General features: G+C 38.7%; 1 protein-coding gene across 3 annotated transcripts in view; it reads right to left on the reverse strand.

Moving 5' to 3' along the window:
* The window catches only part of ttc7a (tetratricopeptide repeat domain 7A), an 88050-nt gene that overhangs the window by 19473 nt on the left and 43322 nt on the right, over positions 1–25255 (reverse strand). For all 3 annotated transcript variants that reach the window (XM_077236361.1, XM_077236362.1, XM_077236363.1), the window contains 9 exons: positions 24970–25074; positions 22128–22245; positions 21949–22006; positions 20867–20939; positions 20434–20594; positions 12086–12202; positions 9231–9334; positions 9027–9161; positions 4567–4769 (listed from right to left, as the gene is read on the reverse strand). In XM_077236361.1, coding sequence (XP_077092476.1) covers positions 4567–4769; positions 9027–9161; positions 9231–9334; positions 12086–12202; positions 20434–20594; positions 20867–20939; positions 21949–22006; positions 22128–22245; positions 24970–25074 — 1074 coding nt within the window. The remainder of the gene's footprint in view (positions 1–4566; positions 4770–9026; positions 9162–9230; positions 9335–12085; positions 12203–20433; positions 20595–20866; positions 20940–21948; positions 22007–22127; positions 22246–24969; positions 25075–25255) is intronic.

Consider the following 25255-nt stretch of genomic DNA (forward strand, 5'->3'; position numbering starts at 1 on the left):
AGAACAAGGAGAAGATTGGCCGCACCCATGTCTATAACTCCTGTGAAACAAATGGAAAACTAGGATCTATTAATTATTAAAGGTACAGAAAAAAGATATGCACCTGTTCAATATCCCAGCTTAAATCAAAAACTTCACGATAATAACGGTATACACATGTGAAAACTCTCCCATTCCTTGGTAAACACCCATCATATAATAAACAAAACCGTTGCATCGGTCATTAACGTTACAGGTAAAACGAAAAGCCGAAAGAGTTCACAAATTACCGTCCATAAAGGCTTTGGCGTCTTTCGGGTCTCTGAAAGTTTTCTGCGTGCCGTTTGCTTTGAAGACCAACACGGCTGGGAAGTTCATTTGGAAGCGGATGCCTTTCTTAATAAGCTCAGCGCAGATCGGATTGAAGGCTCTCCTCGCGGCACGAACTGCAGGCGAAATGTCAGGAGCGATACGGAGAGGTTGATCCTCGTATTGAAGCTGACCTTTGCGTCTAGCAGCGGTCAGAATTGTAGCAACGTCTCTAGAACGATGGATCTTGATAATAAGGGCGAGGCCGACCATCCGAAGGAGTACCGAGCCCTCGGTGTGCGCGGTCAATTGCGATATTCGGGACTGACAACTCAAGCAGCTTTGGAATGAAAGTTTCAAAGAAAAGTATGGGGTCACTTCCTTCGACGGATTCCTTGAGGTTAAGGATTCTGATATTGTCCCGCCTGGAACGCCCCTCTAGATCCGTAACCTTCTCCGTAAGTGCCGAGTTAAGCTTCTCAAGTGCGGCCAATTTCCCTTTAAGTGGAGCAATGTCATCTTCCAGGACGGAGATACGAGTTTCTGCTTCAGCCTGGCGCGTCGCAAGGGAGTCGGTGGCTGCAGCAACCTCATCGATGCGTTTGATGATGCAATCAACTTTCACGTCCAGCCCCGACTCCAGCTTAACAAAAGAGTCATTCAGCATCTTTTGCGTGTGCCGCCCTTCTTCTGCAACGACTTCGGCAATGTGTTTCAACAAAGCCCCATGTGATATATCAGGTAACGAGCTCTCATTGCTAACCGCATGGCTACTGCTAGCACTAGCCTCGCTCGAGTCAGTACATTCCTCCGTAAAACCTCGGGAATGGTCCGGCTTGTTCTGTTTTGACGGCTTGGGCATGATAAAGAAGCAATAAAGCAACTAAATAGTGACTTTGAGAAAGATGGGTGAAGGTAGATAAAGAACAACAGGAACTTGGAACGGGAGAGTTGAAAACGCGACTGATCAGTCCGCAGCCATTACCGGAACCCCCGAAAGTGCCTTAGTTATTGGCGATTCTATTACACGGAACGTGAAAATAGAGACACCAGCCACCATACTTACATGTTTGCCGGGAGCCAGAGTGCCTGACATCAATGCAAATTTAAAAGTGCTTGCTAATGCTAATCGTAAATTCTCTAAGTCTATTATTCATGTTGGCACTAATGATGTTCGACTTCGCCAGTCGGAGATCACTAAAATTAACGTTAAAGAGGTGTGTGAAATCGCAAGTACGATGTCAGGCACTGTAATTTGCTCTGGCCCCCTTCCTGTTCGAAGGAGTGATGAGATAGTAAGTAGACGGACCTCACTCAAAGGCTGGCTGTCTAAGTGGTGTCCGCAAAATAATATAGAATTCATAGACAATTGGAAAAGTTTTTGGGACAGACCTCACCTGTTGAAAAGAGATGGTATTCATCCTTCTTGGCATGACAATCAGGGGCTCAGGTCAAGAAGCAGACAAACCGACCGTCTGCCAGCTGTCTCACGTCACTGAGGTCAGATAAATCCGATCACATAGAGACTCTTTCACCTAGATATCATCATATAGAGACTCTGTCTGTTCCCCGAATTAGGAAATACAATAAACTTCCAAACCCATCAAAGGGGAAAAATTTACTATTTTTGTACTAAAAAATGTACTAAAAGGGAGTATATAAGCACAAGAGTTAACAAGGGAACTAAATGGGAGAGATGTGAAAATAATTATTAACTAATGAGCAACCAAGGAAACTATCAAGGGTATGGAGAACGCTACACTGAAAAGATATACCAGAAACCTAAACACATGATCAAAAACACAATGAAACTAAAAATAATTCTGACAACATTCAGATCTACCTCGATCCAATCAACAACTGATCGACAGCTAAGTCCCACCCAACAATTGTATCTTTTTTCATAATCTTTTTCACTCAGATGTACGTCACAATATAGAAGAAAAAAATCTGTTGCTATTTCTGTTACATTGACTTGTTTGAATTGGAAATATTTCCATGAGATTTACCTGGTTTTGGAACAACATGTGAGTAAATTGTGTCATGATATTTTACTTTTAGAAGTAGTAAGGGTGTGAACCTACACTGGTCTCACGGTTCGGTTCGATTACGATTATCATGTCATCGATTCAGTTCAATTCGATATCACGATGCACTGCATTCTCAATTTTCAATTTTCCTTCACATGTATACAATTTTGTCAATAAATACAAGCAGTCAGATAAAAAAACTGAACCTTTAATTTTACCTGCTCAAAGAAAACACGCTTCTTGAGTGTATCAAAAATCAAACAAAACTCAAGTCTGGGCACAGAAGACAACAGGAGCATTTAGAACACACAAAAGTAAATGCTAAAAGTTATAGCTGCCATTCATCCACGACATGAGACAGTAGCTCTGCCAGGCGTTAACAGCTCGGGGTGAAAACGGCTGACGTGGTTTCTCAAGTTAATTGTATTACCCCCTGCATATTTTATTTATGCGTGACGTGATTTACACACAGCGTGTCTCTTCTCCAGGTTGTGCTTACCAGGTTGTTCATAAAAGCCCGAACATGCCCAGATGTAGGCTTTTAAAGTAGCTGGAGCATTTTTAATTACTCGCACTCGCGTCTCGCCTCCCTCTTCCATTGTATGCTACCGCGACAAAGCACGTATGCAACAAATGACGTCAGAAAAGCAACAGTACATTATAATCGGTTATGGTCAATTACTGATCCAATACCGAATCGTCCTCGTCTGCATAGCAATGCATCGTAGAAACTATTAATTTCAACACCCCTAAGATGTAGGTGAAAAAATAGCCTATGAAATACATTGTCTCTCAGAGGATTGACGGGCGTAACGAGAGGGCTGGTCTCTCTAGTCGTAATGAACAGAAATGTTTAACCTCTCCCCATTGGATCCAGTTGGAGAACTCCCTCAAAACTCCACTTCAGTTCAATCATAGCAGCTCAAGTCAGAGAAATCAGTAGTGTGACGTTCTGATGAAGACAGGCTGCCTGTGTGTGCGTGTGTGTGTGCGTGTGCGTGTGCGTGTGTGTGTGCGTGTGTGTGTGTGTGTGTGTGTGTGTGTGTGTGTGTGTGTGTGTGAACTATGAAGGGCATCACCAGCAAGCACAGAATTAGTTCTCATCAGCTCAGGGAATTGATATTTTACGTCTTTTGTACAAAAATAGTGGGGACGCGTACTCTGATTGGCCAGATATAGGAAGAAAATGGCCTAGCTTCACTTCGGTTACTCCAGTGAAGATGAGTAATGGAGGGCCTGACATTATGCAGTCACAATGAGAGCAGAGAGTGGAGGAAGAGCTAATGTTAGCACACATCACTGTGGGTTGTAAAGATGTACATACTGTACTGTATGTACAGTAAGTTGCATATGCAACGACTTCAATCAAATCAAAATATCCCAAGTCAGCTTCAAAGCTTTATAAGTTATGAAAAATGCATTAATAGGAATTTATATTCTCTTAATATTTGTTTTTTCTCTTTTGATTTAATAACAGCAGCACTGAAGCTGCATGAACTCCACAAGTTTCACAAGATCCTGTTCTCTAACATGATTTGAAAATGATCAGAAGAGCATCATGAGCTTCTATGGAAGCAAGAACGGCTGACTGTCTGTACACAGACTCACATGATTATTATTAAATGACTAAAAATGGCAGATTTTCAATGATGTCTCATACCAGCGGATTATTTTAGAATGTGTTCTTTTAGTGTTTATTTATATACAAGTATAGTATTCATTAATAATCTAAATTAACTTTTATTTTTATATTTTATGTTATTTTAATTTTAGTTGAAGTTTTAGTAATTTGTACTTTTAAATCTAAATGTGCTTTTGTTCTATATTTTTATTTAGCTTTTAATTTATTTATTTAGTATTTAGTACTTCAATTAAAATGATTTTTAAGGCAAGACACTATAGGATAAGTGATACTAATAATGTTTATTTTTTTTATTAAAGCAGAACAGAACAAAACTTAGTTAGACAATAGAGTATCAATACAAAACATAAAACAGAAAGTAGCATGTACGTGTAATTAAGTGAAGTGAAAGGATTATAAAAAAGAATATGCATATATATATATACACACACACACACACACACACACACATATAATTGGGGGGGGGGGGGGGGGGTGAGGTGGTATTGGGTCAGATCGCTATTCAGGGGTATCAAAGTGGAACTAAATCTATTAGCTTTAGGGTTCAAGATGTTAAAGTAAGTGAGTGTGATGCACAGCATGTGTCTGTGGATGTGTGTCACTCACCAGGTGCAGCAGTATATGGTGTCCTCTGGGGTTGATGGCGAGAGCTTCATCGTACAGGCTCTTGGCCTCAGTGTCGTTGCCCCTAAGCTCAGCCACACGGCCCTTGAGCAATAGGACTGAGTGTGAGGTGGGGAAGAGAGTTCCTGCCTCCTGCACACAGAACTGAGCTTCCTTCATCCGCCCGTCAGCGATGAACAGCTCCCCTGGTCGGCACGGCATCACACAACATACAAGAGATCAATGAGAACAATAATGAACCATTCTGATGGCATAATTGTTTTTGTGACATTACACTAAAATTATATTATTACAGTTACAACTCTCTTTTTTCAGTGACAGCTTTGTAATATCACGGGATTCTCTTATTGTGAGATGATCTCTAATCGAGTGCATGATGATTCATCTTTATGAAACGTCTCTGACTTCATGGCCGTGACACAGCCATCTGGAACATCAACACTCTCAAAGACGGATCTGCTGCCACAGCATTACAACTCTCTCTCAGAGTAAAGGAGTGAATACCAACATGCTTCATTTCAGAAAAGCTGTGGTTCAACCAGGAGATTCGCACGAATGCCGCATTTTGTTCTGTCTAGATGATTTAAAATGCAGCTTAGGCAACATGTCTGCAATCGCAAATGCACAATGACCTTCTCCCCTTTATACTCTTAAATCTCACACTCAGGCTCATAGAGGGATATTCATGCTCATGTCTAAATAAGGCCATGTGTAGAGTGCTGTATAAGCATCGGCAGCTCTACCCTAGCATTTAGGACTCACCACAGCAAATAAACAGTTCTTATCAACTGCTGCCTGTTGTCTATTTGTGTTTATTCAAACTGAATCACTGGTAGGAGAATTTAGGCAGCTATTACACACAAAAAAGGTAGTTATGAAAATTTTAATACACGTATAGTGCTTCCAAGATAGCAGCAGTGTATTTACATATTTCTTCAAACCTATCAGCAATTAATTCAGACTGAACTGCTTAAATTACAGACTTATTCAAACAAAGTTTTGTAGATAATTGCAGCCTTAAGGTGCGGTCACATTTATTGCTGTTCCTGAATTGTTACAGGCCAGTCATTTAAATAGGAATTCAAGCAATCGGAAGTTTGAGTAAGGGCAAAAGATTTCCCTACCCAGATTCAGCAAAAATTTGTTTGAAATAACACTGTAATGAAATAAAATAGGCACTAAAATGACCAAGACTGAAATACAAATAAATCAAAGCTAAATAGTTTTTTATTTTTTATTTTTTTTAACAGAAACTAATAAAAATGTCAAACAAAATTACTAAAACTTAAAGGTGCAATAGTTGATCTGGGAAATGCTAACTTTAGCCTGCTAGCATTAAAACGATCCCACCCTCACTGCAAATTCGGCGTCCAAATGCGCTGATGACGTATGATGTATGTGTGAACAGGCTGCACAGTGGTACACTAATAATTGAACAAACATTTTATGGTCGTATGCCTTCCACAGACGATATAGACCATTTAACATAGTGATTGCTATCAGAATGAGACTTTCAACTAGCATAACAATAAATGTTTCTGTAAAGAATCACCTATTGCACCTTTAATATAAAAACTGTAAATGTAAAAATAAAAGCTAATTCAAAATGGTTTTAAAGTGACCTTTGCGTGAGCTGCATTTCATACATAGCTACACTATTGATAATAGACAATGGTCCTTTTCCCACGGCAACATTTTGCGAATGTTTTGGTTTTAAAATATAAGATCTCCCACTGATTTTGTTGAAATGTTCAACATTCAAAATGTAACAGTGCTGGCGTTGTTGTAATATTTGCATACTGAAGTGTTACTGGTCTTCTTTCTGGTAATTATTTGCATACTTAGTTGTGATAGGCCTTTCTTGTATCTATTAACATCAATAGCTGCCTTTGCACTCCAAACAGTTTTGTGCTATGTTGTTTCTTCACAGACAACACATGCTGAGTGGCATAACAATGAAATGAAACATTTAAATGTTAAAAATACATTTATATGAAACATTTTAATGATTTATTGTAACAAGCATAGGCGCCGATACCGTGGGTGCTCCGGGGCTCGAGCACCCACGGAAAATACCTAGCACCCACGTGTGTGCCAGACTGCAAGTAGGCTACATTCATTTAAAATTAAACATTGCAGTTGGTGCTATGTGAAGCGTCTGTCACACTGTGATTGGTTATGTCGCTGTCAGTCGCCTGCTCCATATCCTATCCACCAATCACAGCGTTTCTCGGATGAAAACGCCTCTGATCGCGGTTACGTGTCAGTTAAACTTTTGATCTCCAATCCTGTCTGTATTTGTGAGAAGTGGCGCTGTCCTGAGCTATGGTCCTGAGTTGAAAGATAGTCTACTTTACGGCTTTATTATCAAGTAAATGGGTGTGTGCGTTCGTGTCGGCGGCTGTCCATTTGCTAAAAGGGGTCGCACACCGGACGATTAGCGCAGCGCCGCGTAGTGCCATGTCTTTTAAAATTCGAACACATTATTCTCTATGAGTGTAACTTACACACACCGGCGGCGCCCAGCTACGGCTATATATGACCTTGTTTAAAATCCTGCCGTGCCACAGAGCGCGGTTTACATAGTTTTATTTTACATTTACATTTATTCGTCTCAAATCGTCGTTAATGTACTGACTTCAACCTGTGCTGCAATATAGGCCTACATTTATTTTACATTCATTTACAGAAATCAGCTGCTTGAATGAAAATTGCTGATGTTATCGGATTTTCAGGTGATATTCTCAATTCATTCAGTTAACGGACCCCCCGGTTGTATTTAATTGTACAGTACAATCGTAACATAGTAGCCTACAGACATTATCTTAATTCCATAATGTCCTTAAACATAACATTACAATATTACTGGCCATAAACTGACAAAGTGCGCGTCCGGTGTGCGATAGGCTACCTCGAGTTGTCATAGACGCAGCGCTGCGCTTCTCGTTCGGTTCTGAAATGCAAACATTTTTGGACTAGGCCTAACGTTACTTTTTTTTTTTTTTTTTTTAAGGGCGTGCGCCCATGAGCACCCACGGAGGAAAACATAAATCGGCGCCTATGGTAACAAGTTATTCTAATACAAAGCACATAAAAACACGACAGATTACAAATGACAGCTGATGTAAAAAAATATGTGCTACATGGTGGACTGAGTTCAGTGGGCCCTTGCGCTCAGTACTATTTTGAACTATCAGTGACATCATGCCCATTCTTTCAATGGGCCACTCTTGTGCTCTCACATTTATTCATTTGTACAGAACCAGGATATGTCCCATTTTAGACAGGAAATGAACCCATGCCAGAGGAATGCTGGGAATGGGGACAAGAGGGCACAAACACCCAGTATAAGATCCCTGGGAAAGCATTTCATGCAGAGCAGCGTATAAATAAAGCAAAAATAACATCCAAATAATGTCATAGTATGTCAATGACTTCCCAAATGTATTGAAGTCAACATGAGTACAGAAAAAAATCTCAAAAAACGATTACTGTTGCTGTCGCAAAATATGTACGTTAGTGTGATAAAAACGCGGAACAGGTTTGGTAATTGCTTCCGGCTGGAGCAAAATTGCCGTGATGCAGAGGTGACGTAGGCATTTTGTACAGCAGTGGACAGGAATAAAACTAGAACAGAAAAATGGGAAAGTTCAAATTCCAGCAGAAGTGGATATTCAACGTAATTAATGCAGCATCTTTAATTTTTGTCAGCCTTTGGCAAGCTTTACATCATGATCAAGCTCTTATTCATGCAAATACTTTGAAGATGAACTTGGCTTTAACAAACAGTAACGCACACAATTATGCCAAAATGTCCGTTTTGTCGAGTATACTCATAACATAAGAGCAGTCTTGAGTTAAATAAAGTCTTAAATGAACGTGAAGAGTTGTGAGAGAATGAGACGCATGTGAGATCCGCGTGTCTGTCAGCAGCGGCTGGTCTTAAAGGGACATTTTTTCTGGTCATTTTTATCCAGACATCAATAGCTGTATTAGTACCAGTGAGACTGACCTTCATTCATAAAAAAATATGCCATTAAACAAGTATTTGAAATATACTGTCTTTGTGTTGTGTCTACATTAATTTGGAGATTAATTGTGAAATTATTACATTATAAAATATATAAATTAGATATAAGAATACAAAAATGTTAATGTTTTTAACTGTGATTAATCACACACACATATATATATATATATACAGTATATATATATTTATTATCTGTGGTAAGTGTTATGTAAGGCATTAAAAAGTTTAAAAATGGCATTAAAAAAGACATTAAAAAGCATTTAATTTAATTTGAAGATACGAGCAGAAACCCTGGTACTGCACACATCAAAGCGGTAATTTAATTCTAGTTAACGTTAAAATAATAAAATGTAGAGATATAAGAAATAATGATATTCAAAAAAGAAGTGTAATTTCTACACTTACGACATACCTGCTTGCAGCCAGATGCGCTCCAGGGTGGTCCAAATGTAGGCAGGGCCGTGTCTGTGGGTGGAGCTGATGGCAGACACTTCCGACATGGCCTGTTCCAGACGGGACACAGCGAGAGACGGAGCGCTCTGAGACCCTGACACAACATGACACACATCTCAGTTACAATAACACACATGAAATCACACATGCTCATGATACACACCGGTCTCTGTCTCCTGGAAGTCTGGCAGGGTAAGATGGAGGCCGCTGGGTTTCCTGCTCAGTGGGCCCGGATCAGGGGGTATGCTACTTGTGTCATCCTCCTCACTGGAACACATGATATCACAACATCTCTATCACATGGAAATACTGGGCTATAAATACACAGACTAAATGAGGAAAAAAACAAAGCTGCTAGCTACAGAAACAAATCAGGACATATAAGCCGTATGTCCACCAAACTGTTTTTTTCCTGAGGCTAGCTTAATTTTTCAATTGTTATCAATAGGAGCTAAGCGATCGTCGTTTTTTTTCCAGTCGCCGAGAGCTGAAGAATGTTCAACTTAAAACGCAGCACTCATCATTGTCTCTTTTTACCCAGCCGTCCAATCACATTGGAGGAGGTGCGGGACAAATACCACAGCGATGACTTCCTGCTGGGACAATGGCAACACAACAGAACAGAACCATTGAAAACAAAAGCCAAAGCAAATACTTTACATTGTATCGACATTTTTTATATTCAGAAACATACTATCTGGGAAATCAGATTCTACGGATATTCCATATCATATAGCACATATACTGTCTACACTGAAATACAATCCTGTGCCGCTGAAGCGCCCGCAGGAAGATGTTTTCAGAAGAGCACTGGCGTTATTAGTTTGCTAAAACACTTTGGTGGACACACGGCCATAGGGAGCTTCACGAATGGAAGGCTGCATCCTAGTGAGACTGTGTCCTTCCTAGTCTAGTTCTTTGGAGGCTTTTAGGCTGGAGTACTCCTCAGCGTATATTTTTTCATACGATATTGATATTCATCCCGATATACATTTACCAACCATTAAAGGGGAAGGAAATGCTTTCCACACATATTTGTTAGATCTTGAAAATGAATGTTTTTTATTTTGATTTAATACAAATTTTTATAAACTTTAACAATTTAATCAAATGATCAAACAATACAAAACATTAAAAATGATTTGTCAAATAAGATGGTGCACAATAGAACTGTATACATTTAAAATATGGATGAAAAAATATCTTGGTTGTATGATATTCCTTATGCTGCGTTCACACCGGACGCGAATAGCGCGTCAAATTCGCGCCTACCGCGTCTAGTTATACGCTTGACCACTTTGAATCCGTTCGTGGGTCAAGAGCGAAATTGACGCGCGTAAAAAACAAAAGTTTGAAGCGAAATTTACGCACGTCGGAGGCGAAATCCGATGAAACTCCTGAGGCGAAACCCGTTGACGGCCATCTTTTTAGATGTTTTGATGTCCACATGTTCTTGTTCAAGAAATTACAGTGACTGTAGCATTTCTATCGTAAAGAAGTGGACAAATATTAAAGAATAATTTGTATTTACAACTTACCAGGTTCCCCAATCTCCTCACTGACCCTCTTCCAAGCGAGGTCCTTTTTTTTCCTGTCTCTGTACAAATATGAAGTGGAATCGTACAATTCTGGGTGACTGCTTACAGCAAGAATTAATTTTTCCTCCATAGCTGTCAGTGATTTTGGAATGAAAGTATCCGAGCGGGAGTTTACGTCACTTTACCTCCTTAGTGACAGCAGGCAGCTAGGCTCCTGATTGGTTAACGCAGCGCGAATTGACGCCAAAGTTCAGATTTTTCAACTCGGGCGGCAGACGCGAAAATGCACCATTCGCGCGTAATGCGCCAGACGCTCAATTCGCGCGAACCTGACGCGCAAATTCGTATTCGCGTGTACCGCTCCGTGCTCTACGCCTCATTCGCGCCGCAGGAATTTTTTTACGAGCGTAACGCGTCTTTGCATTGACTTAATAGTGAAATCACTCGCGCTTGACGCGCTATTCGCGTCCGGTGTGAACGCAGCATTAGAAATAACAATAATATTATTATTATCATAATACTATTATTATTATTTTAAGAAGTACATTTTAGTACAGGCAGTATTTATGTCATAATTTCTTGGAGTTAAACCAAACTTGTGATGATCTTTGTATTTGAGAGTAGTTTTTCCTAGTGAAAAGCTTGTGAAGTGACTCTCAAAGCAGCTCTGGAGATTAATTTCATGTGTTCATGTCTTTACATATTGAGACATGCGTGTGAATTTGTGTATCATCATTCACACACAGACATGCAGAAATCACTTATTAGCGACATGCACTGACTGGCTGTTTATGCTTTATTTCTGGTGCTACTAGCCCTACCTTAGTATTAAACGCTAGAATGAGATGGTCTAGTAAGTGCACATGGCCACGTCACGTGTTCCCGCCCACACGGTCACAGCACAGAAATACTTTTAAAACTTAATTTTGGAAAAATACTTTGTATCAAAAATCTTTAGATTAACCAACTTTCTATTAATGCAGTACAGTGAATGACAACCATCTGTGGCCTCCCAGTGGCTTACAGTATTGGCAGTTTAGTGTTAAGTGATTAATTTACACCAAAACAAAAGATAACATCTCCAAAAACATTATTGTCTTACATTTCATAATGAACTCATAACTCAAGCTCAGTGCCGACTCATTTTCTGTCAGTTCTTATTCGTGAATTGGAATGTGTGCAATGGATTGTGGGTGATTGAAGAACGCGAAGGATACACTTGATGCATCCTTCAAAATGAGCTGAATGAAGGACACGAAAAGAAGGCTCCAAATTGAGAATGCCTTCAGCGGCGCTTGATGATGTGGTAGCTGAGATATGCAGCCTAACTAGGACACAGCTTTTGTTTGAGAAGCACCCATAGAGAAACCAAGGAAACAGGACATTAGCACAAGTAACAAGAAAAGAGGAACAACGGAGGAAAAATAATATCAAAATCAGAGTTTTTTTGAAACAGAGTCGTGACATATACACATATTACCTGAGTCGGGTAAAATCATAGCGACTTTGCCACAACTGCAGCATTTCTGCACAGGTCTGTAAAGCTGCAGCAGGTCCGAACAAAACCTCCTCCAGCTTCACTTTGGTAAAGAGAAGACTAAAACACACAAAGTCAAGTACAATTAATAAACTACAGTGCAACACGCACCAAAAAAGAGACAGAATAAGAATGTTCTGGCTCCTACAAAAGCAGGAAGGGCTTCTGCTTAGTACTTTAGTCAAAACCTAAAAATACATAGTCAAAACCTAACAATACGTTATAAAAATTAAGTTTCTTTTTTAAGATATGAATATTCTTAATTAGCCAGGATGCATTCAATTGATCAAAAGGGATAGTAGCAATATGTATAAGTTACAAAAGATTGCTATTTCAAAGTCTTTTGAACTTTCTATTCATCAAGGAATCCTGAAAAAAGAATTATTGCGCGTTCCACAAAAATATTAAGGCAGCACAATTGTTTTCACTAATGCAAAGTCCCGCCAAGGCCGGACCACCCTCAAGAGACCATGTGTTCACCTCCCAACCCCCTATCCAGTCTGGGCGTTGGAGGCGCTGTGTTTGTTGGTACTGTGTCCGCCCCACCAGTGGTATGCCTGACCAGACCTCCTTCCGCTGGTAAAGCGAGCCAAATAAAAAACAGACACCTTCACAAATCATGCCGCAAGGGCCAGCCCTCAGCAGCGGCTCTCCAAACCCTCGCCGCCCCAAGCCAGACTTGAGAAGCCATTGCGGGCGTGTCAAACTGGATTTTAGAGACGGTAAACCCAGATAAGGCTATGTACCTAAGGTGCTCGCCACACCCTTTAAGCTCAGGTTATCTCACTTCCTGCTCTCCTTTCTGCTGAGGGTGAAGGTTTTCTCACTTTATGCTCTGCTCTCTGCTGATAGTGAACGGACACCACACCCAATTTACACTTAGGGTGTACATCAGGGATCACCAACCCTGCTCCTGGAGAGCTACTGTCCTGCAGACTTCAGTTCCAACCCTGTTCCAACACAAATGTATGTAATTATCAAGTAACCCTGAACAGCTTGATTAGCTGGTCCAGGTGTGTTTGATTGGGGTTGGAGCTAAAATCTGCAGGACAGTAGTTCTCCAGGAGTAGGGTTGGTGACCCCTGGTATACATTGAGCGCTCTAGCCAATTCAGGCAATCGGAGCAGCTGTTTGTATGTTTCGGAGGATGCTCTAAAGGGCTGACATTCATGGGGCAAAGACTGCCCCACTGGATAGTGGAGACAATAGCGCTAGCCTACAAGTCCCTGGACTTGCAGTGAAACATTGGAGTGAGGGTCCACCTAACCAGAGGGATGGCTTCCTCTTAGGCATGGTCTAGCAGAATATCCATGGCCGACATCTGTGCGTTGGCTGGCTGGTCTTCGCAGTCCACCTTTATCAGGGTCTACAACTTGGATGTCCCGGCCCTTCAGGCGTGGGTTCTGTCAGCCTAAATCGGTCTCCACCCTAAGAGTTTTTTCCTAAGGAGATAACCATATCCAAAGGCTCCGTTTCTGTACCCCAGCCTGCCATTCTTTGCCATTCTAAGTCCTTGACTCTAGTAGCCTGCCTCCTCACTGAGCTTCTGTTCTGCACTAGTAGCACAGTGTTTTGCTGTGCGTTCCCCATACGCGTCAGAGACTGAAGCAATGCAAAGTGAAATGTATTGAAAAGCGAATGCTGCGGTTACTAACGTAACCTTGGTTCCCTGAGATACGGAAACTAGCATTGTGTATCCTGCCGTGCTACTGTGCATATGCGCGAGTCGACGTTACTGCTGTTCAATCGATAAAAAGTGCAAGACGTGAACCAACCAGGCTTCAGTATTCAGAGAGACTGACACAATGCTCGTTCCCCTATCTCAGGGAACTGAGGTTACGTTAGTAACAGGAGCGTTTTGCATCACAGAAATAAGCTACATCTTAAAATATATTAAAATAGAAAACATTGATTTTAAATTATACTTCACAATGTTTTTGCTGAATTTTGGAAGAAATACATGCAACCTTGGTTAGCATAAGATATTTTTTTCAAAAACATAAAAAAAAATCATATGAACCCCAAATGTATGAACTGTACTGTACTGTATAACATAAAAAAAGATTAAAAATAGGACTGGGCGATATATCAAATATTCACAAGATTTTTGCAAATGACAGAATTAAATAATCAACACATATGTACTCTAGACCTAGAAAACCAAGGGAATGATCTAGGAATTGATTGGTTCATGAAAATAGTTGTTTTAGAGGAGGAACAAAATATTATAATTTTATTCTAGATTAAATAATATATAGTATACAATGGATATAAAAAGTCTACACACACCTGCAGAAACAACCATTTTTTGTGATGTAAAAAAAGAAAAGAAAGATAATTCACATCAGAACGTTTGCCTGTTTAAAGTAAAAATAACTTATGCAATAACACTGAAACCAAAGTTACACATTTCAGAAGAAAAACTCAGAATAACTAAAGGTATATGTTTGAACACACTTGGGTATATGGCTGTGTTCAGAGTTAACTAATCATCTTTAGTCTACTGCCTTTGACGTAATAGTCTGGAACAAGTAAATATGCTTCGATCAGCCAATCAGCCTAGGATGTAATTTTCCTGTTCCAGAGTCGTCACACAGACTTTGACAGTGTCAATAAATGTCCCTTCCAGAGCTGAATGCACAAAAGACCAACTGCTAATGAAATGTGTGAATGCTAACAGATAATTTTCACCGGGTATTACAGACCTCCTTGGTTCAACCACTATCAACTAGAGATGCGCGGTTGGCGGTTATAGCCGCGGACTCTGCGGATAAACCGCGGATCGGGTGGATGACGTGACCAAAAAGAAAATTTAAATTAAATTCAGGAGGGTGGCTGGCGGTTTCTAGTCTCGCAGCTGTCATCAGCAGCGCCTTGTATCAGCGGATGGCGGGCGGGAAAATTGGTCAAAAACGTTGGTGCGGATGGATGGCGGACGGATGATGAGTTTTGTGATTCGGTTGCGGATGAAATAATAGCCCATCCGCGCATCTCTACTATCAACCCTAGTTCTCCATCAGTGGGCAATACTTCAGTTGCTTCTGACAGAAACTAGCAATTCTGCAGCCTGTCTGGGGACATTCATCTTCCCCTGAACTGTCTCTTTTAAGCAGGGTACGGCGAGTGGGTGGACGTCTGTGTGAGCTGGAGGGTGGAGGGGTGAAGCGAGATGAATGTGAATGTGTGTGTGCGGATGTGTGCTATTAAGAATGTGTGTGTAAACAGGGGCAGCAGAGCATTCACACCAGTGAGAAAGAGATGCAGCGAGACGCTCTGACTGGCAGACGCTCATGCTGCGTAGTGCTGTTGCGCTGGATCAGCTGTAGTGTAGTGATGAAGTACACATGGGCTACGTTCACACTGTCAGCTTTTGGGATTGACAACCGCATGAACTTACAGGTGTAAGACTTGAAATGCCCCGTTCACACCGGAACTTACAGTAGCATCTGTATAAACGTGCAACGGAAGTCAAGCCTGTATTATCTTACCAGAGCTGTTGAAAGATCCATCATAAACCAGCATGATTTCCAAGCTGGTCCAGGCTGGTTTATGCTGGTTAGTGCTGGTATAGTGCTGGTCTAACTGGTGGACAAAAAATGAGTCATGCTGTTCTCAAGCAAAACAGAAGTGGTGAAGCTGGTTCACCAGCATGGTCTTGTGGGGGGTTGAGTGTGAGTAGGCCAGTTGTCTGTATCTAAACAGTGTTTGGGGACAAGCATTGATTTTGCTTGCATATTTCTATTTTTAGCACAGTGATGTAAAGGAAAAACAACATACAATTAAAGCATGATTTATTGAAATGTATAATTATAACTTTATTTATTTATTTAGTTTCCTCTGTTAACAGTAGAACTGAATTTTAATTGTTTTAGTTATTATGGTTAAATTATTAATCAATGTCATCTGAAGTTTTAAACAAAGTTAAAATTCTAACTGGTGAAACGTTTCGAAGTATCAAATGATTTGTCTTATGTTTCAAAGGATCTAAACAGAAATCAGCTAAAAAGAGCTTGTGTACATCGCAAAATAAAAAAAAGAGATATGAAAACAAAGAAAAAAGCCAAATAAAAACATAATCATAAGCAGCTTATTCAATGCTAAGAAAGCTATTGACAATGAAAATTGTAATTTGCTGTTTTTAAATACTTTAATGGTCATTTGGAAACTCCCATGTCAAAATCTAGCTGTCAGTCATTGATCCCAAAAAATGTTTATAGTAAAAGTTATGGGCCAAGTGACCAACTAAAAGTCACATAATTAAACACTAATCACCATAATGGTGACTTCAAACTGACTTCAACTACTTTTAACACATAAGCAAGTTTTGTTGTGGTCTTGCTGGAATCAAAAGACAACATATGCTGGTCCACCAGCATCCCGTGCTGGGAACCAGCATGCAAAATATGCCTTATGCTGGTAACCAGCAAAGATGGATTTTTCAGCAGGGAGTGACCAGGAACCATAGTAATATCAGAGATAGCGACGTCCATCACTGAAAAGTCTTATCACTTTTGACATGACAAGAGTCCAATTGACACTTCGCAGGGAGTTTGATTTACAAGCGTTCAGACCAATCATAATCAGCCATCCGCAATTTTTGTACGACAAAGCAGTCAGGAGAGTTAGTAGATTAATGTCGTGGATTTGAACTTAAAAACGGAGTGTACTGATGTCTTTCCACGATTAAGGCGAGACACTACAGGTGAATAGGGTTTTTTTTTTTTTAACTAGCAGATATCACCATAAAACTTTGCCAGTTGATTACCTACATTAAGATGAGAAAAAAATGTATCACAAGTTTTCTGTAATTTAATATTTAAATATGCAAATGAGGCATTGTCTAATTAAATATGCGCTATTTTGCATATATTTTAAAAAACGAAATTGAGTATTGGACAAAGCCAGGTTCAAAATTATTTTTTCATTGTGTTCACATATTAGATGAGGAAAAAATTACAGAGGGATTTATGGATATCTACTTTTGTTATCCTGTAAATCAGAATATACTGTCAATAGCCTTAAAAAATGATTTTCACCATGTTTTTTGGAATAAAATGTTATATAAATCAGGCTAGGAATAATATATTTACAAATCCCTCTGTAAATGTCTTCATAATATAACTAGGTACAAGACTGGAAAGTTTGGTGTATATAGGTAAAACTGAACTGGAGATTTCTAACTTGGAGTATAAGAGAACAGTCATTTTGAGAAAACAGGCTTTAAAGATTTAGCATCAGCCAATGAGATTGCGCATTTAGAGTAAAATCCCCCCTTTTACTTTTACGATTGGTTACCATATTTGGATCCGACAGCATTGTTCAGGAGACAGAGAGCTTTCTAACGGTGTGTGTGATGACAGGGTGCAGATCGCGATCGCGGAGCAGAGGGATGATTTATAACGACAACTTTTGATGAATTTATGAGAAATCTAAAGACGCAAACAGACAAAGTGTAACAAAATAAAGACCTAAATGTGTGTTTCAGACTTTTTTCACCACAAGTCTGAAAGAAATGTTATTGAAGACAAATATCCCAAGATCTCAAAATTGACCAGTGAAAAAAAAAACTATTGCTGCGTCCCAATTCGCATAATATCCGTCCTAAATAGTATTCGAAAATAGAATTATTACGTCCCAAATCGTAGTATGTTGAAATGAGTGTTCCAAAGATACCCGGATGGTCTACTATTTCAGGTCAGAATCCGAAGTGCAGATCGATGCACACTCTAACGGCTAATATTGCCCACAACCCATCGCACGTTGGACGAGGATTCGGTTAGAACTACAAACACGAGTGAAAAGTGTTAAAAAACTACAGACATGGACGACGCGCGAGTCCGGCGGTTATGTAGAGAGGTTGAGATAAAGAGGTTTAAGTGATTAATTATCAGTATCTAACCTGACGAAAATGTATTTATTCAACGTTGTCTACATTATATTGCATCTGCAGCAGCATTGTGAACTTTTGTAAAGATATGTTTAGCCATTACCTTTTAAATGCATCATTATATTCAAATTGCAAACACATTAGGAGAGTCTCCGCATGAAAGACCCACGACTGGCAGATGAACGTGCTCTCCGAAACGGTAGGAAATAAAATTAGATTGAATGGAGGATTTTAACTGTGACAAGATGATTGACAGGGCAGATTACGGTGACAGGATGCACGCGACAGATCTGTCCGTTAAAGATGACGTAATAGTATGTCCCAAAGCTTGCCTACTCTTTTGCTACACACTCAAAAGTATGTACTTTTTCTTCACAAAAAGAGTACATACTTTTAGGTCGTGGTATAAGTAGGCGAATTGGGACGTATGTGTTTGCCTGCCGTGTCTCGCCTTAAAACAACATTCCTTCTTATGTTCTTTCATGTTTAATTGATGCTATAAATTAACTAGAAGGAAGAGATGATCGGTTTCACGAACAGCTTTAAGAGGCTCTACAGCGATCTGTCACAACACATTAAAGAGCCACAAAATTATATTTATTGTTTAAATTTCTTTAAAAAAAAGACCAAATTTGAACACTGAGACTTTGTTTCATAACAAAAGTAACCTGGTCTGTCCTGTCCGTCAGCGCCTTGTCAGTGTGAGAACGTGGCTTGTCGGACATAGCAACAGTAACTAAAGGGGGCGGGTCTTTGTGAATGGTCAATTGAGTCGCGAGGTTATCTGTCAAATCTTCATTAACCGAGAGCAGCATACAGTATCTGTGTGGATAGAGGAGCATTTTGTATGCACACTGTATGACGTGACAGACAACTAGTTGTCCAGTCTGGTGCCAAGGCAGCATTTCCAATTTTCATTTAAGTTTCTGTTTTTCCGTCTAATATATATATAAAAACACTGGGCCAGGAGAATTGGACTGGAGTTCAGGGAACAACTGGAGACCAGGTGCAGGTGAAGACAAGGGAACAAGATGACTAAGAAGGGTACTAAAAAGCACTAAAACTCTAATTGTTAAAGTCAACATGAAAATAAAAATTTATACTCCTGGCCTTATTGTGAACAAGCATTGCATGTTATTTCAAATTGTCTTCATAATCCTCATAGTCACAAAATGTAATAACGTGCTCCACCTCTCGAACAAATTTCCACATTACAAATAACTCTTGGCTTCCAGCTCTCCTCTCCAAACATCTGGCTCCATTATGGGATGTAACGCTCACCGTTCATGACACAATCAATTTGATGGACAACTTGTTTCACTCAGAAAAATATATCAGATTACGGAAGTTAAAAAATGTAATATAAAATGATTTTAGTTTACATACACCCTGGTTCATCTGTTCCTTCTCCCATATGTTAAAAGAGTTTCTAGAAAGCGGAGCTAACTTTTTCCAGTTATAAAGTAAAAATTTGTTTTTTCTCAAGAGGCAGAGGTTCTTGGAATGAGAAATGTTTGACAATTTGACCATTGTGTTCAGTCACACACAATAAGTGTGTAAGAAATGCTGGGGGGGTCTTTAAATACTGCGTGTTGCTCTCACACATGACCATGATCCTAATTATTTTCTTGCCATTCTCATCTCTGTCTGTCACTGAGAGCAATACTGACCCCACATGGTGATGGGGTCTGAAAAAGCACAAGCACACTTTTCAAGTAAAAAAGTATTTTACGCTTAGAATTATAGTATTTTACAACATTTACAGTTGAAAAGTGAGATAAGCATTGTCAAATGTTAGTAGATCATGTAATGAACTATACCTACTAACTTCTGAATTCATATGTCCAGTAAAAATCACTGCAAAATCAGCTGACTAAAATCTAAAAATGCAAAACTGACTCAGAAAAGTGAAGTCAGTTCTGAACTAAGATCCAGCAGTTGCTTTCAGACACCACTGGTTTTGATATTTTGCTTTTTAAAGCGGATATTTATTGGGGTTACAGTCAAATAAATGAAGGCACATTTTTTTAATTGAACTGCTAAATAAAGTCCTTATAGAATTTAGGACACTAATATAACAATATTTCCCTGTAACGTTGCTTTGAAACACTGTGAAAAGCACCATATAAATAAAAGTGACTTGACAATCAGACAATGTGACTTGATGGGATAGTTCACCCAAAAGAACATAAAAGTGGATATAATATGTCTTAGTGTTTTTGTCCCTACAATGGAAGTCAATGATAAACCAAACTGTTTGCTTCTTCAAAATATAATTTTTCTGTGTTCCACAGAAGAAAGTCATACAGGTTTGGAATGACAGGAGGGTTAATGACGACAGAATTTTCATTTTTGGGTGAACTATAACTATATATAAGTAGAACAGAAACATATTTAAACATACTTAAAGTTGTCCGGGTGCTGGTTAAGGGCGAGTTTGAGCGTATCAAGGGCGTGTTGGTAGTGTTTCTGGGCACTGAGTAGTAGAGCCAGCAGGTGTAAAGAGTGCAGATCATCCCCACGAACATTCAGAGCCAACTCCAACGGCGTCATCGCTTCTGACACCTATCACAAACACAAGAGGTCACATTAGGGACCAGCAGTGACTGAAATAACAGGCGAAATATTACACATACATTCAGTTACATGTTCAAAATATGATAAGATAATGACCTATTCACACAATTATGTGACCTTGACAGTCACATTGTGTGTAAACAAAAGCTAAAAAATTGCCCACAATAAGGAGAGAGATTAATGTAAATTTCTTTTCTTGGAAGATATGAAAAACAGAAATCAAGATCTAGTCAGCAAGATTGATGTGTCAACATGCTAACCTGTCGAACCAGAGCGAGCTGCAGAGAGAGGCAGAAGGAGATCTGAGGGTCCTGAGGATCCAGCGATTGTGCTCTGCAGTCAAAAAACAAGTCTATGTGAAGTCTTCATCACCTTACTACCAGTCTGACATCTGCCAGTCATCTCACAACTGACCCTTTGCTAAGCTTACACGCTGGAATTAACTGTGAAGTTACATTACATAGTAACGGGATTAAAAATAGTTTAATTTGAAACCGATTGCAACAGATTACATAAGTGTAAATGAATAGAAACGATTCAATGTTAGAAACGATTCAAGTTTGTATGACACCTTAAATTTGGGCAAGGGTTTAAAAGATTCCATGATTTTAATATTAAAAAAATATTAATGTAAATGTGTAAATGTGATTTTGTTACGTTTACATTCACCAAATTTGTCATCAATATCAGTGTTTTTTATATAGACTGATTAATTACGTGATTATTTTCTTCTATTGCCAACACAAGTTTTTAATATAAAGTATATATACAACTACTGTTCAAAAGGTCAGTAAGATTTTTTTAAAGAATCCATTTATTTACCAATGACTCATTAAATTGATTAAGAATGGCAGTAAAGACTTTTATATGTTACAAATGTCTATTTAAAATAAATGCTGTTGAACAGCTGTTGCCGTTTGAACTTTCTATTCATCAAAGAATCCTACAAAATGTTTCATGGTTTGCACAAAAATATTTTACGCATTAAATTTAAGCAGCACAACTGTTTTCAACATCGATAATAATAAGAAATGTTCCTTGAGCAGCAAATCAGCATATTAGAATGATTTCTGAAGGATCCTGTAACACTGAAGACTGGAGAAATGATGCTGAAAATTCAGGAATAAATAATATGTTTGAAAATATATTTAAATAGAAAACTGATATTTAAAAATGTTGAGGATAAAATTAATATCTGTGTTTTAATATTAATAACGGCTCTGCAGTCAACTTAGATGGGGTTTAGAAAAGGCTTAAAGAGTCCAAACAATTCCAAAACAAAGTGGGTGGCTGAAGCCTCCTTAACACAATCTGAAGTGAAAAAGGTAAACATCAAGCGTACTTCCGTAGTGACTGCAGCGCTCTTCTGTTGAACTCATCGCGGTCTGCTTTCAGAGTGGCTGCAAACACACAGTTAAACAGTGAGTCACCGCAGACATGAGAGAGGGAGCAGAGAGCAGCTGAGGACAGCTGGGGGCCTGGCTCATTTTGTAGGTTCAGAGAAGGATAAAACGGGCTTACCGTCGGTCGCCTGCATACTACGGCACAGTCCTATGGCCAGATGAGCTTGGGGAAGAGACTCCCCAGCACACTCTCCTAGAGCAACCACACCTGCTGCGAGGGACACGGCATCCTCCAGCTGACACACACATTTGAACATGCATTAGACATTTGGATGATTTATATCAGTGGTTATCAACTTGTCATGATGTGATATATTGGAGCTGAAGTGTAGTGGTTAAAGACTTAAGCAGGAAACTGAAAGGTTATGAGTTTGAACCCAACATCATCATTGACCATAAACTATACATAGTCACTTTGAACAAAAGCATAAGCTAAATAAAAATAAAAATAAGAAATAAAATATTTTACATTAAAATGTGTAATTAATATACACAATTCAGCAGCCATGCATTACTCGAGTGTCACATGATCCTTCAGAAATCATTCTAAAATGCTGATTTGGTGCTGAAGAAACATTTATCATTATTAAGTTGAATGTTGAAAACAGGTGTGCTGCTTAATTTAAAAAAAAAAAATGTTTTGAAACCGTGACATGCTACGGATGCATTAAATTGATCAAAAGTGTCATTAAAGACATTTTAAGGTTAAAAAAGATTTCTATTTCAAATAAACGCTGTTCATTGAACTTTCCATTAATCAAAGATTAATCAAAACGTTTTTTTTATCACGGTTTCCACAATATTCACAATATTTAGCACCAAAAGCAGTTTTTTATAATAATAAAAAACATTTTTGATAATTGAGAACCAATAATAACAGCACTAAATCAACATTTTATGATTTCTGAAGGATCATGTGTCAATTCAGAAAATTCAGCTTTGCCATAATAGGAATAAACTACATTTTAAAATAAAATAAAACAGCAAACAGTTACTTTAAATTGTCATAATATTTCACAATATTACTTTAATTTACTATTTTGTGATTTTTATTGAGCCTTGGTGAGCAAAAGAAACGTCGTTTAAAACCATTAAAAAAAAAATATTTATTCCAAATTTGCCAGTGTAGAAAAGAAAAAGAAAAACTTTTTAGGTCAAGGCAACTGCCCAAATTTGATGCCAAATTGTGACAAATCCCTACATGTAATCATGCATTCACATTATATATCATTCATATGAGCATAATAAACTGACTTAATGTCGTATGATATTCATTAATTTAAATGCTAGACATGCTGACATGAATCAGCATCAAGGACAACTGCCTGAGGAGATGAATTGGCTTTTGGCTTGCTTAGTTGGGGACATTTAACATTTAATTTTGAATTTAACAATACTATTACAACTTTACTTTCCTGTTATCTCTGTAAAGCTGCTTTGAAACAATTTGTATTGTAAAAGCGCTATATAAATAAAGGTGCCTTGACTTTACTTTTGATGCAGGGATGATAAAGGGCTGCTCTGAAGTGCGACTGGAATGGTGTGCTATCTGACATTAAAGCCTATGCATTCTATTTCTGTGGCTATACGGCCCTATTGTGCTATAAGCCTCTTATGGCATGCGGTCTTTATTCAGCACTACGCCTCTACCAGATGTGCCCTAATCTCAACAGGGCTGTAGTGTGTATTTGCTTGATAGTGTCGTGACTGTACATTGCATTGTGTCTTATTAGTGTGGCAACGCTACTAATGTTGTAACACACAGGTCACTTATTAGTGATTGAATCTGGACCCCATCTAAGACTGAGCGATACTGTACACTGAATATTATAAAAAAAACTGAAAATACAGATTTAATGTTTCTCATACCATAAATAAAGTTATAAGAATAGCTAGTATTTATATAAATATATTAGGATTATATAGGATTTAAGTATTAGGATTTATGGATTTAAGGACTTATAGATGCCAAAATGAATGAATTTACCTGAAATGCACATTGCTTATTTCATTTCATAGTCTTCATCATATTTAATCATTTTGCTGGAAGGTACACTATGATTCCAAAAGTTTTTTTATGCTCTTGGAATAAGTCTCTTATGCTCACTCAGGCTGCATTTATTTGATCAAAACTACAGAAAAAAACAAAAATTTTGAACTATTGTTACACTTTAAAATAGCTGATTTGATTTCTATGTGAATTACTTTATAATTAAATTTATTAGCGTGATACAAAACTGAATTCTCAGCATAATTCCTCCAGTCTGCAGTGTCAAATGATCCTTCAGAAATCATTCGTATATACTGATTTGGTACTCAAGGAACATTTCTTATTACTATCAATGCTGAAAACAGTTGAGCTGCTTACTATTTTTGTGTAAACCATGATACATATTTTCTGCAGGATTCATTGATTAATAGTGTCTACTGTCTACAATAACAATATGCATATTGTTCACATTTGCTTGGTGTGTTTTGCTCGCATTAAATTCAAGGCGCTAATGTTTGCCTACAGCACAACCACTGGCTCTGCACCCCTATATCTAAACTCATTACTTCAGACCTACTAGCCCTCCAGAAACTTGCGTTCTGCAAGTAAACTGCGCCTTGTGGCACCATCCTAAAACACAATCCCTTTCATGGACCTTTACCTTGACTGCTCCAAGCTAGTGGAATGACCTGCCTATCTCAACTCGAGCTGCTGAGTCTTTAGCCATCCTCAAGAATCTATTAAAGACGCATCTCTTTCGCCAACATTTGACTCAGTAGTACGAACACTTACTATTCTATATCTATTATATTTTTATAAAATCCGACCTACGTGTGCAGCGTAGGTCTAGCTGAGTTTGGTCACGACATTTGCATATTGTTGATTCGACTGCTTCTATTGCTCTCTTCATTTGTAAGTCGCTTTGGATAAAAGCGTCGGCTAAATGATGAAATGTAAATGTTTTTCTCACCCAGTGTAGCTGGTTGATGCACACTTTTGCTGCAAGCAGAGGTGGGATGGGGTCCTGTGGTCTCATTGTCACACACTCTTTGAGGACTGACACTGCACCCTCATTCTGTACAATGTCATTAATAATACAGGTTTCATTCATTTATAAATGCAGACATGTAAGATAAACCCAGGGTCATTTTAGTTCATCGCACTGTACATCTGTAACATTCTTATTTGCATAAGGTTAATAACATTGATTGGACAAGTGGAGTGCACAATTATGCATTTGAGACTTCTGGAACTTA

This window comes from Siphateles boraxobius, unplaced genomic scaffold (genome assembly GCF_051911475.1).
Source record: "Siphateles boraxobius isolate OS27281-9 unplaced genomic scaffold, OSU_SipBor_1 20, whole genome shotgun sequence".
NCBI classification, from domain to species: domain Eukaryota; kingdom Metazoa; phylum Chordata; class Actinopteri; order Cypriniformes; family Leuciscidae; genus Siphateles; species Siphateles boraxobius.